At 38.9% G+C, this 19,974-nt stretch overlaps 1 protein-coding gene across 1 annotated transcript in view; it reads right to left on the minus strand.

Moving 5' to 3' along the window:
- The window catches only part of SLC1A3 (solute carrier family 1 member 3), a 76,013-nt gene extending 56,290 nt beyond the window's left edge, over positions 1-19,723 (minus strand). Inside the window, exons 1-2 of the mRNA XM_017658664.3 lie at positions 19,568-19,723; positions 17,735-18,006 (exon numbers count right to left, since the gene is read on the minus strand). Of these exons, the coding sequence (XP_017514153.2) occupies positions 17,735-17,915 (181 nt within the window). The 5' untranslated portion in view covers positions 17,916-18,006; positions 19,568-19,723. The remainder of the gene's footprint in view (positions 1-17,734; positions 18,007-19,567) is intronic.
- Between the last annotated feature and the right edge of the window lie 251 nt (positions 19,724-19,974).

The raw sequence follows: 19,974 nt of genomic DNA on the forward strand, positions 1-19,974 counted from the left end.
TTATAATGAAGTTCCTTTGTAAGGACAGATGTTAGAACTGCTAGCATAACCACTTAGAAAGGGTAGTGTGATTTTAATTTTTCAAGTAAAAAAGCCCCCTCTTGTCCACATTGTTAATCTATTTTCATCATCTCCCTGTCTGTACACCACACTTTTTGTCTACATGGTCTCTATATTGCCTAGGTAACTGTATTGCACAGACTTATCAGCTGCAGGCAAGAGAAGACGCCAAAAGGAACAGACTTTTTTCTGAAAATTTTTCCTGAGAACTTAATGGAAAATAGAGGAAAGAGAAAGCAATTTTCCTCATAATATTCTTTCTGTTCCTGGAAATATAAAATATATTCTAAAAATGATAGCTTTACATGTAAATCAAATTATGCATCATACCTTTTGAAATGTTCAGAAATTAACAAACATATTGAGCAAACTTATGCCCTCTCCCCTTTCCCTAATATACTTTCCTTGCCCAAGAAAATTTACATATTCCATTATTATAAATGTTCTCAAAATTATTGCCTAGCTCTTACTAAAACGTGGGAGTTATAGAGAAGTATGGAGTAATCTAGAAGCTAGGGGTTGAGGGAGGAGCAGAGAATACTGAGCAGATGCAAGTTTTTCCAAAGAAAGCAAGCAGTCCTTTAAGGAAACTAAGCCATCCCTAAGTTCTCACGAAACAAAGGTCTTTTCAGTTGTTTTCTTACAGACACAAAGTTCATTTCAGTTGTTTTTGCAACTCTAATTTCAAACCTTGGGTCTCAGCAACCATCAAGTATCTGTTCTTTGACTATACCCTGTGATATTCCAGTTAAGAGTATGAATCTATGTGACTAGAAAATCCAGCTGACCCAGTTCTCAGGGACTTGAGGAAAATATTGATTGCTTTTTCTCAGTAAAAAGATGTTCAAGAGAGAAAAACTGATTTGGAAAATGTAGAAAAGTAGAGGCAAAATCCTGTCTATACTGGCTCTACCGCTTAACTAGGAAATGCCTACTGAGCTTGTACTGTATGCCAGGCATTGTTAGAGCTCTACCTGGGTTAGTGTGTTTAATCCTCACATAAATCCCAGAAGGTAGGCACTGTTTACCACCAATTTCCTGATGGAGAAATCTAATCACAGTGAACTTAAAACTTGCCGATTTCTAGAGCTGTTCAATATCAAAGTCACATAGCTACTCAAGTGACAGAGCTGGGACTTAAACACAGACATTTTGGACTCAGATCTCACATTCGTGACCACCTTGCATTTGTCTTTGCCTCTCAGAATAAAGAGAATCATTGTTAGTGCTTCATGAGTATCTTTCCAGAATGTTCCCAGAGTTATATATATAGAAATCATGCAGATTGTACTTTTTCATATGTAGTCACCATAAACATCATTTTTGGCCATAGGATATCAGATACAGTGATTTTATCAAAATTTTTGTAGTCCTTCCTTTGTTGCTGAACACTTAAGTTGTTCAGCATTTTCACTTTTATGAAGAACACCATGATGAATATGTAAAGGCTATTTTATGCCTAGGAATTTTTTTAGTGTAGCTTAGAGAAAGACAACCAGTGCATTAAAGAATATGACTACCTCAATTCATGTTATCAAATTGTTTTCCCAATGGTTGGCTTAGCAGTTTATAGCTCCATTAGTGAATGAGAAGGCTTTATTTCCTGTACCTCTAAGAGCACAATTATAAGAGTATAATTATAAAAAATTGTTAAACAATTTGTGAATGCAGTAAGCAAATAGTATTTTTGTTTCTTTTGAGTTTACTTGATATCTAATAATGTTGACTATTTTCTCCTAATTGTGTTTTCTTTAAGCATTTACTAAATCCTGACAGTTTATGTATATGTTTTTGTATGAATTTGGTGTAGATTCTTTATATAATAAAGATAATTATTCTTCACCTATGTATAAAATAATACTTGCTATAACTATTTTTCTAATTTGCTTGCCATGTGTCATAACTTTTAAATACAGAGGTGTAAGACAAGCAGTGGCTTTATAGCATCTTACTATGCTGATGGACCGTGACCGTAATGGGGTATGTGGTGGGGACTTGATAATGTGGGGAATCTAGTAACCACAATGTTGCTCGTGATTGTATATTAATGATACCAAAATAAAAAAAATATAGAGGTGTTTTGCACTTTATAAAATAATGTCTATAGACCTTTTTCATTAGGTAATTTCTTCAAGAATTATAAAGTTTAATTTTCCTTCCCCTCCCAAGTTTGATAAATCTTTAATTAATTTTTCCTCCTTTGATTGTTTGTTTGCTTTATTTTAAAATAGTGAAATGTCCTGAAACTTGGTTTAGGGTAAGTCATTTAATTCCACATGTCAGTGCACATTATTCAATATTGCAGTATCAACAATGCATAAGAATTATAAAAGTCTCTGGTAATATTTGGTTCCTTCCTGCCTTCTCATATAAAGGCTGTCACATTGAAGTAAGTGTTTCATCCTATAATAAGTAAATAAACAAGTAAATATTTGGAAATTTTACTTTACTTCCAATCATATGTAATTTCACTATAATTTATTACGTTTTCTTATCTTTATTTAAATGCATTTAAACATTTGTCATTCAATTATAACAAAATATGGGCACAGTAAACACAAGAAACTCTTTTTCTTCACCTGAAATCTGACCATATCAAGCTATCAGGATTTTAGGTATCCCCCCCAAAAATAATGTAAGACCAGGCTTGGTTGTACAAGTTCATTTTTAATTTGGCTGTTTGTTATTAGAAATGTGTTTACTTATATAGAACAATATTTCCAAAGATAGGTAGGATTCTGGCTAGTCCAAAAAAACTATCTAAGTCATAATTTAGAAAAAAATGATAGACTAATTGGTCTACTAGTGATACAAGCAGAGGTTCTAGGAGCAAGAGGCAAGCCAGTGTAGTAGACGGAAGGGATTATTATTTCTAAATACTATTATTTTTAAATACTAAGGGCAGTTGATCTCATCTCCCAAAATTTAACCTGTGCCAGCACTGACTCTCCTCCCTTCCCTACAACTATGCCAGCTGTATCCAGCTTCTCTCTCCCCTTAGGTGCTCCATTACCTTCTGTCTTTCCCCATCCAACCCTACATTTAGTCAGTGCAACCAATTTTCATCTGGGTGTTAGGAGAGAGAGTAAGCCAGCTCAGTGAATGAATTCTGAGCAGTGTGTGAACGACAAAGTCAGTTAACACTCCAATCTGCCAAGCAGATCCCCAACAGATCAGCAAAAAGACAGTCATAGAGATGCAAAGTCTCAAGAGGTGGTGATATTTTTCTTCAGTGTCTGGAAACCTCCTCTGTCTAGTAGAAACAGCAAGGAGGAGACATCATTTATTTACAAGGGACAGTTTAAAGTAAAATGTTTGGAAGAGAGGAATTGCTTAGAGAGAAAGCACATGGCAAATACACTTTGAATCAGTTTTGTCCCTGACTGAATCTCTGGGTTTACCAAGTGATCTGTATCTGCTCGTGAGAAAGAGAAGATTATGTTGGGGAAAGGGAGTATTTATTGAGCCCTTATTCTGTGTTAATGGTGGCTTAACACTCATTACAGCTTCATGAGTAGATGTTATTGTGTCTGCTTTAAAGATGAATACATTGATGTTCAGAAGATAGTTAACTTGCTCAAGTTTACAGGGCTCATAAGTGATTGACCTGGGGTTTCTAAACAATAGTGCTCTTTCTATTGCACTTAAAGCCTCTCAAACACAAGCATATTAATGTAGCCTGGGCCTTGAGTTCTCAAATGAGCCTGGCTCCTAGGTCTTTGGTGTCTCTAACCCCTAAATTGTGAAAGCATTGAGTATTAACCTTGAATCTGCTAGAGATTACCAGAGGTACCCAGCACATCTTGGAACCCTTTCATTTGTTAAGGACCTCACAATATGGTTATTAGTACCAAGTGACTATTTAAAATGGTTACACCAAATTTCTTTATATGGAATGATTTAAACTAATTTACATAAAAGTTATTAATTAAAATAATAAATAAAAAATTAATTTTCCCTCCACTATACATATTTAATCCTCAGAAACAATCAGTAACAAAGATGGAAGGGACATTAAATGAAAACATGCTTCAAGTTCCCATGCTAAATGACAAAAGCTAGCAGTCATTGAGTATGTGAGAGATGCCAGGTCCTCACAAGCACATGGCCTCACAGACACCATGGAGGCCAGCACTAGCATTACCCAATGCTCAGAGGGAAAGAATCAGAGTCATTGAGAAGGTGGGTAAATTTCCAAAACCACATAGCTGGTACAGGTTGGAGCCATGGTCAGTGCTGAGGGGTGAAGTTGCTTCTCCAAGGCCAGGTGAGCGGCTGAGGTGGACTTGATGTGCAGGCTACCAAGCTCCAGGGCCCAGGCTCTCAGTGCTGTATTCCTGGCCTTCCAATAGTCAGGCACTCATTTAAAAAGTCTAAGTGAGTATACAAAATTTCGCCTACCTTTTTGTTCTATTTTGAATTAGGTTGACTAAATGTAGAGCTTAAGTTGGGGAAAGATTTTGTTGATCTCCCTTAATGAGGTCAACATCTAGCTTTTTTCCAATTCATTTATTGAATGAATAAACAAAAGACATTTTCCTTGAACATTCTGCTCTGATAGGCAGCATTAGAGGTGAAGCCAGTGTGGTAAGTTCAGCCAACTATAAGCATCAGATCAAGAGGAAATGCTCTGAAGGCGAAGACCTCTTTTTTGGGTAAGCAATTTGGGTTTCTGATTATATAGCCCAGCAATGAGAAAAGCCTTCCCTGAAACATTCTCACAGCCTGATGCACAGACTTCTCAGAGCCTTCTACACCCTTCCCTTCCAACTGCTTAGAGGTAGCAGGGAGGGAGAGGCTCTCTGCACTTTGGTAAAGCTGCTCGCTACCTCTGCAGAGCTGAGCTTCATTAGTGGGCACTTACTTGAAGCATATTGATTGGTGTTCCTAGAGTTAATAAAAACCTTTATGACCACCAGGTCTTTAATGCAAAGAACAGATCCTTTATTATTGATTACTCTGTAAAAAAGAACAATAAAATCAGAATAACCTCTCACCAGGATTTGTTAGAGCTGAAGCTGACTTTGTGAAATTTACATCTTGGTGACATCATATAATACACAGAAGTCAGGAGCAATATCCAGATTGCTCACTTTAAGTCTTACATGATTTCTGTTTGAGTATTTTGACAAGATTTGTAGAATCTAGGAAATAACTAGAATTTTAAGTTGATCAACATTAGCTAGATATGCTGGTTGAATGTTATGAACAAAGATGCAGTTTTGTTTAAATACTTTCTCCTAATACAAAAAGCTCAAGAAATGAGTCCTTCAGGGGTTCACTGTTTCCCTGGAGAGCCTATATAACAAAAACTTCTCTGCAAGATTAAATACCACTTTGCTTTCTAAACTAAGACACAATGTGCACACCAGAGCTTCAGAAAGAACACCCCACGGGCTTGCTTTTAAAGGCCAGACACACGCAACAGATTAAAAGCCAGAGGCCTATTTTAAGAATTTAGTCTGTATTTAATCTGATAAGATTGCTGAAAACATTACAAATACAGAAAATAGTTAAGAATAAAAAAACCAAGCACCATTTGCAGTCAAATTTGGACCAAGTCACCCAATTTAACTTTTGGTAAATGATGGAGTTAAAAATAGTAAAATTTTATTGAAGTTTCTACCTTATCTCCAAACTCTGCCATGAACAGATTGGCAGACCAAACCCTTCTAGAATTATTACTCACAATGCAAAATTCTCTAGGAAACAAGATGATGTCCCCAAACATCTCAGATGTCAAAAGAAAATCTGAAAGTTATAGTGGCACTGACCTGGGGAGAAAGACCACATTCTGAGGCAGCCATAAGGAAGCTACTAAGTACCTGCCCAGGATGAGCCAACTAGCTGTTTCAGCATTTACAGTGCAAACCAGTCAGATTAAAAAAAAAACTTGGCCTCCAGGTCTTCAGCCAGATCTTTATACCATGTTGTCCACTTGAATGCAAGATGGCTCAAGGAAAATAATGGCATCAAATTTTTGGTGATAGTGCACCCCTGGTTGAAGGTGACAAAACATTAATATTTCACAAGTAGGAACTTTTCACTTATGTATATGTTATTAAGCCCCTAAAACAGTTGCTGGGCACAGAGTGGGCACTCTGTATATTGCTGAATGAATGAACAAACAGCATGACTTACTCTTTCAGATGATCAGCATCCAGCAGTGCCTGGCCCCCAGCTGGTGTTAAAAACATTTCCCGAATGAAGGAATTGCTTTTCTCCAGGCTCCCCAGAAAGTCCTATTTCCTGCTACATCTGTGGGCATAGTTGCCCACCCTTAGGAGCATCCCCTCTCTTCCACATTGAGATTTCTCTCTCATGATCTGTGGAATGAGATCTTGATTGAATTACAATTTCTTGGAGGCTGAGGTTTCTAAATTCACAAACTCAAAGTGATAGCTCCGGATTCCTGTTTCTGTCACAAGGCAGGTTATTTTGAATATAAAGGACAGCATGTGTGATGCTGTAGAAAGATCATGGACCAAGAGTCAGAGATGAGGGGTCTGAACTTGTACTGCCAGTAAATTATGTGAAAAGACATTTTAAAGATTTAATCTTCATATCAAACCTACAGTATTTAGTATTGTTAGGCAGAAAGACAGAAATAAGAGGGATGAAGAGGAGAGAGGGCCCCCCAAAGATGACTCAGGGAGTTGATCGGATGAAGCCACAGGGCTCAAGAGTGACTCAGCAAATGTCCAGGGTCTCCCCAGATAAGAAACATCATAAGCACAGGCACAGCACAGCCGATCCTCATTTCACCAATCAGAACAAGCCTAGAGAGCTGACAGCTGTCAATCAAGGAGCTCTCAGCCCTGACAAAAACCACATAAAAGAAGCTTCAGAATGAGCCTCAGGTCCTGTCTTATCTTAGGCGGGCTCACTTGTTACTCTATGCAGAGTGTATTAAAACTTACTTTGCTTTTTTGACTTGGTTTCTTGTCTCACTATACCTGACTTCCCTGCAACACAGAGCCGAGTCCTTTCCTTCCTAAGAGTATCACCATCCTACAGATGAGGAGACTGAACCCTAGAAAGAATAAGCCACTTGTCCAAGGTTACATGGCCAGTAACTGATGTTGGCAAATTGGAGTTTCAAACTTAAATCTGCCTATTTCCACAGCCCATATCTTCAAATCATAAAATCTCTTTGGACCTCTATTTTTTCAAAATTCTCTTGAACTTTAATATTCTCAGCTAAATGTTCCAGGTTTAAAAGAACCATTAAACTAGCATTATAAATCTTAGCTGCCTTATTATGAATTCATCTTGTTTCTTCTAATAAATTCTAAAGCCCCTGATACTGAATATGAAAGCATACTGAAAAACAATAAATAATTATTTGAAAGATCAAATAAAAGTTTCTGTATCAGAACTTGGCTACATTGTGGCTCAATTTGGAGACGTCATAGGTCTGTCTGATGCTAGCCTGATGAAGGTAGTGGACATAGAGTTCCAGTAGCTTATTTTTACAAACAGGACAAGGGTGTAATGGTGAACTACCTGCCCAAGAGTTCTCCTGGTCCCTCCGGTTTCATCCCAAACTTCAGGCACTCGCTGGTAAGAAGTTACTCTGTGTTTGAGGCAAATCTCACCCCTCCCCCACTCCTCTGGGCCCACATCCTTCGCAGATCTGGACCTTGGCTTGGTTCACTCTTTTGTCCTTTGGTATTTCCTGTTGCTAGAGGTGGGAAATACCTGCTCCAGCCCTGTTCCACCAGTGGTGCCAGGACGAGCTAGCCCTGGGTAGCTGATGACCAACCAAATGCAGATTCAGACTCAGGCCCACATGGCGGGCGGCTCCCAGAGATAGTTGTATCAGAAGAACCTTGGGAGTTCTGAAAAGCCTGGGTTTTCTTCCTAAAACTGCACTAACATGGGGTATGTGATGGTAATTGAACTTACAAATGATCCTACAGGGCTTCTAAAAGTCCAATTCATTGTCATTTAAAAATGTATTCTATTTTAGAAACAGCCACTGAAAATCATCAGAAACTGATGCCTTCCTTGCTGGTAAAAAATATTGTTAAGACTGAGTAGAAACTGGAAATGAAATATGTTTAAAATATTCTAAGTTCCTCCTGTGCCTTTCGTTCATGTGCCATTTACCTGCCAGAGCATACAAACCGCAAAGCATGCCCATCCTTACCTCTGGAGGAGGTGACAGCAGGGCGAACTCTTCCGTAAAATCCCACAATTTGGTGGGGGGAGAGGGGTGAATCATTACAACCTCTCTGGGGTACAAATTAGCAATACTTATTAAAATCACAAATGAGTTTAACTTTAGTCTCTGCAATTCTACTTACAGGGCTGTATCCCATAGAGATACTTTATCTGGGTAAAATAACTTTGGCACAGGATTTATTCATTACACTATTTAAAATATCTAAAGTTTGGAAACAACCTAAGTATCCATCACTTGGGAATTGCTTAAAGAAATTATGATACACCTACAGAATGCAGCCCCAAGAGAGAGTGAGGAAGCTCCTTTTGTGCTAATAAGGAATTATATCCAAGGTATATTGTAAAGTGAAGAAAAGCAATATACTAAGCAGGCTATATAAAGTATGCCACCATTTGTATTGCAAAGGCAGAAAAGAATAAATTCATATTTATTTTTATATATATAAAATAACTCTAAAGGTACACAAGCAACTGATAACCAACGTGAACTAGGTCCTTGGGTGAAATGGGTGGAGGGATACTTTCATTTGGTATCCTTTTGTACTTTTTGATTTGGGGCAACATAAATATATTTACCTCAAAAGTAAATTAACAAAATAAATAAGCCAGAAAAGTGGCCCACAACTTTTGTTTTTATCTGACTGAATTCTATTCTACATCATTTCTGCTAGATGCCTCGATCTTTCTAAAAAGTCACCACAAGTCTGGGTTGGTTTCTCCTCAGTCTTGCTTTAACAACAAGTTTACTTAATTTGGGCCACGGAGAGGAAAGTCACTAGCTGTGCTCAAATTTATAGTGAGTGGATCACTTTCTGACCAAATAGCTCTCTTTTTTTCTGGGATCAAGGAAGTGAATCTGAAAAAACTTTGAACTCAGTCATTATGGGCTCATGTGCTGCTTCAAACCAATTAGCCCTGGCAGCCATAAATAAACCAAAGCTGCAAACTCACATTGTAAACCACGAGGCAAAGGTAACCTGCCCTTTCATCATCCATCATATGTGCACAGCATCGTGCTGCCAGAACTTACAGGCGCTGGGAAGTTTACTGAATCTCAGCTTTGTTTATATGACTACTTCATTCTCCTTAAAAAAGCAAATCTAAGAACACAAAAATAAGTAAATGACAACAAAGATAACTTTGGTCATAGGCAGTCTCTTAAAAGACTCATAATTTCTTTCTTGATACCTTTACCTTCACATTTATCAACAAGCTGGACACCAGCAATGACACATATCTCTGGGGTTTTGCTTTAAAGATGGAATTTCAAGTGATGCAATGTGACTAAAAGCAGGGCCATCTTTTCAGGGCACAAAGGGCAGCGGTTGTCCATCTCTACCCTCATTAGAACAAATGAGCTTCATCTTACAAGATTCTGAATAGAAAGTCTCTCACTAATAGCCCACTGTTTTCTCCCTGGAAAGTAGCAATAGTATGTGCCCTGGAATTATCACTGGAGAACTGGAGAAATCTCTTTGGGGACAAGAAGAATAGAGTCGCCCTCTCTGGAGACAGAAGCTCAGTCTTGAAATTCAAAACTCAAGTGCGCCTTTCAACCTGCTGCTCTGAAATTTGCCTTCGAATCTTTGATATGATACACAGAGGAAAATAGAAGCACCTTTTCCCTTCTTGTCTTAATTCATTTGGGGTATATCTTCCTTTATTTGGTTTTGGGGTTTTTATTTTCTTTTTGGTTTCAAAAACACTTGAGCACATCTCTTGGTTGGGCATAGTGGTGGGAATAATCTTGGTCTAGGGAATACGCTCTGGGTAATTTTGAAAGCATTGAAGCTTGACATGAGACTCATAATTTTATACTCGGTGAGCACCGTGGCTAAACTTTGTGCCCCGAAGTGCTTTCCTCATCTCACAGAAATGATACAGCTCACCCAGCTGCCAAAGCAAATACCTGATGAATGATAGCACGCTGTGTTCCATAAATATCAAGTACTCTAACACCTGGAATGTACAACTTGGAAAAGACGGTGCTTAATTCCAGTTGCCTCTTCCAGCTAGTGCAGGCTCTTAAACCTCGTTACTCTATGGCAAAAACAAAGGTCCACAATTTTCCTCCTCTGATTTATAAGAAGCAGGCAGAAGAATGAAGGGTAGAAGTGGCTTTTGCAGGTGTGTGTCTCACTTATGTCCTCAAACTTTGGCCATCATATCCAGAGTCAGGAAGTGGGCGGTACCCAAGAATTCAAAGCGAGAGGAGGCAGCTGTTTGTTGGATTGGAGGGACTGGCTGAACGGGTTGGGAGACAATCAGTGTAGGAAAAAGGTCTTTGCAATTGCAATGTATCACGGACTGAAAAGAAAGCACTTGTGTACCTTAGTCCACATCTTCTGCTTTAGAGGAAGGCAAATAGACTTTAATAATAGAATTTTGGAGTTAGAAGCGGACATGAATCTACATGTCTGAGGATAGATGAGGCTGAGAGATTCGTCCTAAATTATAAAGTGAGTTAGTTGATGGCAGAACTGGGTCTGTAACCAGGACCTTTAGACTCTCAGTGCTTTCTTAGCTGCATTCCAGACATTTGCAGATACTAATCAGAAGGGGAATGGACTGGCTATGGACTTAACATTACCATAGCATGCACTGGGAAAGTGTTTTGTAAACTGAAACACTGCAACAATGGGAGGTACTATTATTGCAGATAATTGTTCTGAACACAACTGCTTATTTGGTTACTTCTTGAAAGAGAAACAAATTAGAAACTGCCTGCTCAGATTTCTCATTATCTGAATTAACAGGAAGACAATAGAGCAAAATAAAATCCAGAGATAATCTTAGGACAACATTAAGCCTTCTACCTTCTACTTCAAAAAAATGTTTACCAACTGCTAGGAATCAGCAACATTTCCTCCATGTTTCCAGAACCCCTCATCTTGCTTGTCTCCATTCTGATGGGACTGGCAGCTAATGAACAGTAGACACCAAACTGCTGGAGAGAAAGAGAAACTAGGGAGGCAGTGAACTCCCAGACTGGTCCTAAGGATGAACAAAAATGCAGTACTGAGAATGCTGAAACACTTATTGAAAACATTTTCTCAGCAACTTCCCATTTTCCTGAGAGACATCTACTGTCAGGCACTCCTTCTACTGAGCGGTTCAATTGTGGTAAGGGCTGCCAGTATCACTGTCTGATGTAGCTCAGGAGGCCAGCTAGGTAAGGGACAGACAGTGACAGCATCGCTTTACTCTGAGGATTCATCTTGGCCTCACAAAGCCCTTTACGGCTTTTGAGTCTCTTCCTACAACTCTCTTGGCTCTCTTCTCTAGCCAAGGAAATAGAAGCCACTTCTCCTAGACCTAAACCAGATGACCATCTTCTCCCCTTCCAGTCCCCTGTCCTGCCCACGTCCCTGGGTCTCAGTTCTCTGCAGATCAGCATCCTCAAATCAGTGTATTTTCACTCCATACAGTGGCAAAGGCAGAAGCCAGAGACAAGGGGTTTACAAAAGGAAAAGACACTTTACCTGCCAAGGACATTATTTAAGGTTACATGGTTCTAAGTGGCAGAACTGGGATCTAAATTTTGACAGAGAGCTGTTATTATTATTCTATGAAGAAACAGAGGTCAGTTCCAGAATTGGGACATAAATCTAAGTGTCTGGCTCCAGAATCCATACTTCTGACCCACTCCCCTGTACCCCATGAGAGAAGGCAGCTTCCTGGAATGTTTTTTGAGAAGGTGTGAGAGAGGGCTGCTATCCAAGTGTGCTGTGAGCGCATGCCAGTTATTTGCTATTGCTGTCCCTGACAGTTGTTCTGTATTTTGACTCCTTGGGTGAGAAAAAAGGTGAAGCACAGAAAAGTTAGATTCTAGGAGTCCTTATGTGCTACCCCTGTGTCACTTCTCCAGAGCAGGGCATTGCTTCTCAGCTCCCAAGCCTATCCCTTCCCTCCCAGCCCTCTGCCCAGGGGACTTTGGAAGCAATAGCTGAGCTCTGATACTACCCCTGGGAGAGACCCTCCCCCTGGCTTCCTGAAGCTCCTTCACCCTCTTCTCACTTCCAGGAAGTGTTCAAGAAACATAAATCCAAACCCGGAAACCTGTTCACCATTCTCTGGATTCCTGTTGTTCAACCTGTGTGGAGATGCCCTTCTCTCCTGAGCCATGTGATGTCAGCACGGGTGCCAGACCGTGCCGACACCACCAACCCGAGCAGGTGGCCAGTCCCACCAGAGCAGCAGCTGATGGTTAGCCACACTGATGGACCTGTTGGCTGAACTAACTGATTCGTCTAGATATTGGGTGTGTGTCCATGGCACAGAATTCTACTATGGCATTTCTGGGAGATTATTGCATTTAGGCATAAAAAAGGCCTTAGAGTTAATACTGTTCTGAAAACAGACTCACTTGCAAGTAGGTTAATATAGTAGCATAACCCAATTCACTGATTGTTATTCACTTAACATTCAAAGACAGAACCTGTCCTCTTTCAGTCTGGAATCCATAAGAATACCTTCCAAATCTCAGTTTACAGCGAGCCTCTTGCACTCTCCTTACTGCAGTGGCGTGCCACATCTTAAATTCAACATTCCCCCGAACCAAACTTGTTGTCGCCCCTTCCTCACCAATCATCTTCCTGTATTTCTTCCTCTACCAGTGGTATCATCACCACCTGGTCCCCAAGCCAGAAACTGGACCATTGGCCTGTAGTCCACCTTTTCTGTCAACTCTCACATGCAATCAATCACCAGGACTCAGGAGTGACTCCTGTAATGAGGTCTTGATTCAACCTCTCCTTCCCATTCCCCCTGTTTTTCAGTGCAAACCCCTAGCTAATTGCTATAATAAAACAAGAATGGTCAGGGACTAGCACTCAGAGCAGTGTAGTGGAAAAGAGTATGAATTTGGAGCCAGATGGTAGATTGGAATCCCAATCAATTTGCATCAACTGTGAGATAAGTATTTGAGCTTCAGTTTCCTCATCTGTAAAATGAGATAAAAATACCTCCCTGTCTGGTTTGTTGCAAGGATTAAATAAAGCAAATATACTAACAACTTGCAGTAGTGCTTAGCACACAGTGTAACTGTTGGCAATATATGTTTTATGCGTAATAACAGGTGAAGACACTGAGGCTCAGAGCAGTAAAATGCCTTCTTTAGGATCACACAGCTATCAAATAATAAACTGGCATATGAATCCAGGCCAATCCTTCATCAGAAGCTGCACTTTTATTTTTTTCCCCTACAGGCACATCTACGGCTCCCAGAGTGGTTGTTAATAAGAAAGTGGGATTTCTAAAGTCCCAACACAGAAAGATATCACATATTATCCAGAAGAGTGGGCATAATATGATCTCATTAAAAAGATCTTCAGAGTTATAAATTTCCCTATCACTACCTCAGAACCTTGTATATTCCTTTGTTATCTCATCTTAAATCCATCTCTCCTACTAAACTACCTGAGGGCAGACTCCTCATTGCATAGCACAGGGACAGATACACTACTTCAGTATTTGTTGAATTGCTGAATGGCATTGAACTAAAAACAATAGTTACTTAATTTATTTAGCAGATACTAGATAATAGTAGATTGAATATGAATGTGGTAAAAATTCAATCTATAAAAAAACTTGTTTGGAGGAAAGTATTATTGCTTCCATTTCATTCCCCAAATGCCCACCTCCTATCCGAGATGCAGCCAGGGTGACCAGTTTCTTGTGTATCTTTCAGAGATATTATTGAATTGTATTGAAATTTAAATTTATTGCCAAAGACTATTAGGGAATGGTGTGAAATCTAGTCAGTTTGTTTTCTTTCCTGAAAAGTCACCAATTTCTCTCAAATCCAGATAAAGGACAGCCCAAACATAAACTCTGTGTGTGCGTGTGAAGACCAACAGCAGATAAAGGTGCTAGTTGCTGCGATTGTGAACTCCTTTAAAACCACCAGGCAGTTCTATGCAATTCTATTTAATTCTATTTACAGATTCTTTCCCCTTGCAACTGATCTTATGACCCATTTCTTCATAATTCTTTGGCCTGAGATTTCATTTTTATTATGCTATTCATTCCCTGGACATGGAGAGAGTGGGTATTCGGTGACTTAAACATCACAAAGGACTTTCTCTTTCTTTCAGTGAGATGTCTGAGGTCACTCTAACACAACTTACCACAATTTGAAATTAGAAAGTGCTTCCTGGAGGAAGACAGCCAGTAACCACTCTTCTTGGTGTGGTTTTTGTCAGACAGATGTCTGCAACAGTTCTGGAAGCCACTTTGTCTAATGCTTCAATAATGAACCCTCTCAGAGGAACTTAGCACTTGGGATTGGTTCTCTTAGGTTCCTAATCCGCTCCCATTACATGGCTTTCTCATAGCACGGCACATTCAGACTTTGACATCACTTAGAAATGACATTAGAAATATCACTTCTTAGAGATGCCATCAAATGGCACAATTGGTTCTATGCCTGTGCTGGTAGAGGAATTGGTATTGCAGTATTTATGGTTCTTTACTATATGCTGAATATATGGGTTCCTGTCTTTTCTCTTTCTCCATAATGTTTTTCTGGTTTCTAGTTCCACGTGCTAAATGCATGTTCATTTTATTTCCAAAAGACAAAACAAAACATACCGAACAAAAATTTCACCCCATACATATAGATTTTCCAGGTATTTTTTTTACTAAAAATGATTAAAACCTAAGAATTTGAAAATGAAGTAGCAGCTATAGTTCTTCTCATCTCATCTTTGGGGAGAATAACTGTTTCTTCCTTGCCAGCCTCCTTCTGATTTTATCTTGTGCCACAGCAAATAAGCTAGAGAGTTGATGTCCAGCCATGTTCTTTCCCTATTATTTCTTTTGGGGCTCGTCTAGACATGGTACCCTGTGACAAGCTAAATGGATCTTCTGTTTCCATTGGGCCTTCAGTGGAAAAGGCACCAAGAGATAACTGAAGGGTTCTTCCTTCCCTCCTAAATCTGCTGTTAGGTTGTCTATTTGTGATTCCAGGTCTTTGGTGTAGACTCAGTGTTCTCTCTGACTCTCAATGAGCTCTTTTGCTTTGGTTCTTTTTAGTGCCTTCTTGTCCCTTCTACCTCCTCAATTTCCATTAGTAAAGCTGACCATGAGAGCATCCTGCCAAGTTATTTACCCCAGCTCAGCCAAATCATTGCAGTTCTCACAAATCTTAGGCAAGTCCTCACTGGGCCTAGGAAATGATCCCAGAACTCACAGAGAAAATGGACTCTTAAGCCCTGACCTTATCGTTGTCCTTCTGTGAGAGACATTATTTCTTTGTAGTCACTTAGGAACTCCCTTCTTTATCAATCTGCTTTCCATGTTCAGGTTTTATTACTTTCCATTCCCCTCCTCTGAAACATTTCTGTCCTAGAAGTGGAATTATTCTGGTTTTTCAAACACCATTTTGAATAAAGCTTTCTGCATCTTTTCCAAATGTACTTCAGTATCACTGACCTCTATTATTATACATATAGGATTGCAAAATTAATGGTTATTTGTTAAACTTATGATAGGGACATGGCTTAATCATTTGTAGGAGAATTATAAGTTTTCCACTGAGTTTAACTGGGTAAATCGTATAGTAAAATAACAACAGTATGTGAATGCATCAAGTTCTGCTTGCTGATTGGCCTCTATCAAGACACAGCAGCATTTCTCTTTGTGGCATTTCTCACAAGATGTCAACTAGTTAACAGAGCAGAAAGGCAGGATGGTAAGAATGGTTAGGGAATATTCTCTAGCTCTAGACAGCCTGAGTTTGATTTCCAGCTCTCATATTTACTAACTATATGATTTTGGACAAGTTGCTTGAGCTGTCAATATTCAATTTTCTCATCTATAAAATGAAATACCTGGAATAGTACTATATAAATGTTCAACTATTATTATTATGCAGCTTTTGCTTGGCTTGACAACAAGTGTAATTAAAAGCAAAAAAACAAGGTGAAAATACTGCATTTTGCATCAACTTCCAAGACACTGATACAGGTCTGAAATACTTCTTTCAGGAATGCATTCAAACCTGAAAACCTACTAAAGAAAGGCATTGCTTCCCTGAGTTATTCAGGACTCTTTCTCTTTGAACATGTCTAAAACTAATTGAACAGTCATTAATCACCAACTATTTCTAAAGTAGAGCAAAATATTTTGAAATGGAATATATCTAAAGTATTGTGACAAACTACTTTTCTGCTCTATTCCTGTTTGTCTTCAATTTAAGAACCCTATTTTTATTGGATTAAGTTATATTTTTATTTATATGCTGCAGAATTTTCTTAGGTTTTATTATCAATATCTATTTATATTTGATGGAAATCTTAGCAACCTTCAAGGTACAGATTAAAACTTTACATGAATGCCTTTTTTTTGGTGACAGATAGTAGAAATTAAAGTTAGAACATTTTTTACAATATAGCATTGGCTTACATTCTAAGTAAGTATGATTTTTTTGGCCTTATTTTAAAGTAGGATCGATGCCACCCACAAGTAATAAACTCTAATTTCAGATACAAATAAGTCAAGCAAAATAATAATGTTTAATTAGTACAGATTGCTGTTAACAAGGCTAACTTTGTAAGAGGCTAAAATGTTTCAAAAAAAGTTAGAGCTATTTACGGCAGGTGCTTCAAGACAAGGAATAAAAGAGATCTGTGTTAACATTTCCCCAATTTATCTTTCCCAGTCACTGGATGAGAGAATGCAATCACAGAAAAGATTCAGCCTTGGGTGGGTAGGGAGGGAGGGTGAGGGGGATAAAGGGGCACAAAAATTCTCAATGATAATATAAGTCGGTCAGGGGGATAGTAATACAGTATGGAGAATTTTGTCAATGATTCTGTAACATCTTCTTAAGTTGGTATATAGTAACTGCACTAATTGGGATGAGGATTTAATAATGTAGTTAGCTGTTGAACCATTGTTTTGAATACTTGAAATCAATGTAAGACTGTATATCAATGATACTTCAATAAACAAACAAACATAAAGATTCAGCCTCTATGTCTAAGTGCTGATAGGCAGCTTCAAATCAGCACCAGATAGAATACAATTACTATTAGGGACACTTAACTCATTTTGGATGTTCTAATTATAATAGTTTTAAGTGAAAGTGACAATGTATAATGATTACATCTTGGCGAAATCTAGTGTGTACTTAATTATTTTTATTGTTATTTAACTGGTCAGGCCTAATGAGTAAATTATCATTCTTTTATCCTTGTATGAGATGGGAAAAGCTTTGACTTATTTCACCTCTCCACACAATCAATTGATGTGCATAATGCCTATGATGCTTCTTTCAGATTCCCATGTGTTTGCTACATATTGCATTAAACATACCAACAGACTGTCATTTAAAGAGAAAAAAAAACCTCTTCCAATTCAAAGGAAAGCCTGTCCCTATCATTTTGAATACCTGCAATCAGTCCATCTGATAATATTCCCAGGCAGCCAGATTCCCCAGAGAAACAAGATACAGTACTTTTTTTTGTTGTTATCAAGGACTTACCCACAATGACTGCGGTGACAGTGAACAGCACAAAAGCATTCCGAAATAGGTAACTTTTAACATCCTCCTTTGTGATGTTCTGCACTTTCTTCTTGGCCAAGAGTGTGCGTTTACGGACTCCTTGCTGGAATCTCTCCATCCTGCCCCCCATTCTGGGCTCTTCTCCATTGCTTTTAGTCATATTTTACTTCTCTGGAGTGTCTCTTCTTTGCACTTCAGTGTCTTGGAATCACCACCAAAAAGCCAGACCTCTTTAGTGTTAGAGAACACAACTAGAAGGGGAGAGAGAAGGACAAGAGTTACAGTCTCCAGGGGTGAGAAATCTGCACTGCCCCACAGCAGGGCACACTGTTGGCAGACTGCACAATCTCAGCAGGCATCAAGGGCTGGTGGACCACAATGCCAGGTTTCAAGGCTAGAATGTGCTCATTTTATTGTATCGGGTGTGAGAGATGTGCATAAATTCAGAATATATAAGCAGAAACTTGTGTTCTATTTTTAAAAATTTGTCCTTCCTCTTCCAATTGGGTTCATTAGAGCTAGTGTGACCCTCATCCTGTCCCCCAGAACCTAGCTGAGTGCTTTGTACAATGTCCACGCTCAATAAATGTCCAACTGAATGCACAGGAAATAATGAATAATTACTTGATGGCTTATGCTGTATGCCTGGTGAAGGCATAACCAGGTCGACAAAATGAATTAAGATACTGATATTTCACAGTTGGAGCTTTCTGTTCTATATAAAAAGTAACTATTTTCCTTAATTAAAAAAAAGCACATGATATATCAATTAGTAAATACTGTCATGAAAAGAACCCAAATACCCTCAGGACTCAGGAAATGCATTTAACCATTTACAAGGCAATTAAAAATTTTTTTTCCATGAAATAAGCAAAGTAGTCTGGGCACATCTATAAATGATCTGAAATCATGATTCATTTTCATTCTTATTGCAAGTTAAAGTCCAAAGTAGCATTTGTCCTTGTGGAGAACATACTACCATCTTCTGAGAAAGAAAGCATCACCAACTTTTAAGTATTTTAAGTATTTAGGATTTCTAGAAAAGATGAGGTGACGAATCTAGTTTTCATTCCAAACATTACAATGCGTCGTTCTAGTTTCTTTAAATGGTTCCTGAGGTTATTCAAATAAACTAAATTAATCTCTCCTTGTTGGAAATCAGCTGTTTTGAAAAATCAAGGAATTTCTCCTACTGCTTTATAAAATTTCTAATTCATAATCTTCCCCACGATCAATCCAAGTACAATTCAGATGTGTGTGCAGCTGGCAGCGCAGGCAGCCAGCGTGCGCGTTGGCGGGGGAGGTATAACTGGAAGGCAGAGGATCCTCCGCAGCTTTTCGACAAATCAAGTGTGGAAAAAAAGATTTGTCTTAACAGTTTTGACTTGTAACGCAAATTGCAAGTTAAACTCAGTGGTAATATGACCTACAACTTGTTTAAAACTTCGCAGCAGATTAAAAGTCTAGAGAGAAGGGAAGGGGAGACGCGATAGACCAGATTTTTTTTTTTTAACTAATCTCTGATTCTCTTTACTAGTCACTTTTAAACACAGCAGCTCAGCCTTGATTCTTTTCTAGATCTCGAACTACAGTCTGCCCCCAGTCCACCTCGGATGACTCACTTCAAACTGAGAGAGGACACGGCATAAATAGACACCACACGCTCATTACATTAAATTGCTAACATGGGTTTAATCTACCAAAATGGCTAGCTTTTACTCTCGCTATTCCTCTGCTTGAGAAGCAAAATACATTGGCAGGGAAGTGGAAAGAGATATTAAGCCCAGCAGGAACACAGCAAGTTAGGCTTACCTTTTCTGATTTTGTAATGGGTGGAAGATACCCCAGGCAATGACAAGGTGAGCTCCCAGCAGGTACAGTGGAGTAACAAAACGCAGAGAGCCAGGCATGCATGTGCGCCGCAACTGCAACTTACTATAGGGGCAACTTAAGAAAAGGGGAGGAGTCTGTGCCCGGGCAAGGGGGAGAGGGGAAAAATGAAAACACCACAGGGAAGGAGGGGGGAAACCCGAGGTTTCTGGAATATTGATTAATCTTGGCGCACTTGAAGCATGCTTGCTGGCTTTGTTTTGCTCCTTAGACCACTTTCAAGCTTTGTCAGTTTACTTTCATTAGAAATGCAAAACCGGCACCAGGAAGAATTAAAGAATCAAGCGCACACACACTCAGAAAGCTGGAAGTCTTGATTAGAACGTTTC

The sequence above is a fragment of the Manis javanica genome, chromosome 1 (assembly GCF_040802235.1).
Source record: "Manis javanica isolate MJ-LG chromosome 1, MJ_LKY, whole genome shotgun sequence".
Classification (NCBI taxonomy): Eukaryota; Metazoa; Chordata; class Mammalia; order Pholidota; family Manidae; genus Manis; species Manis javanica.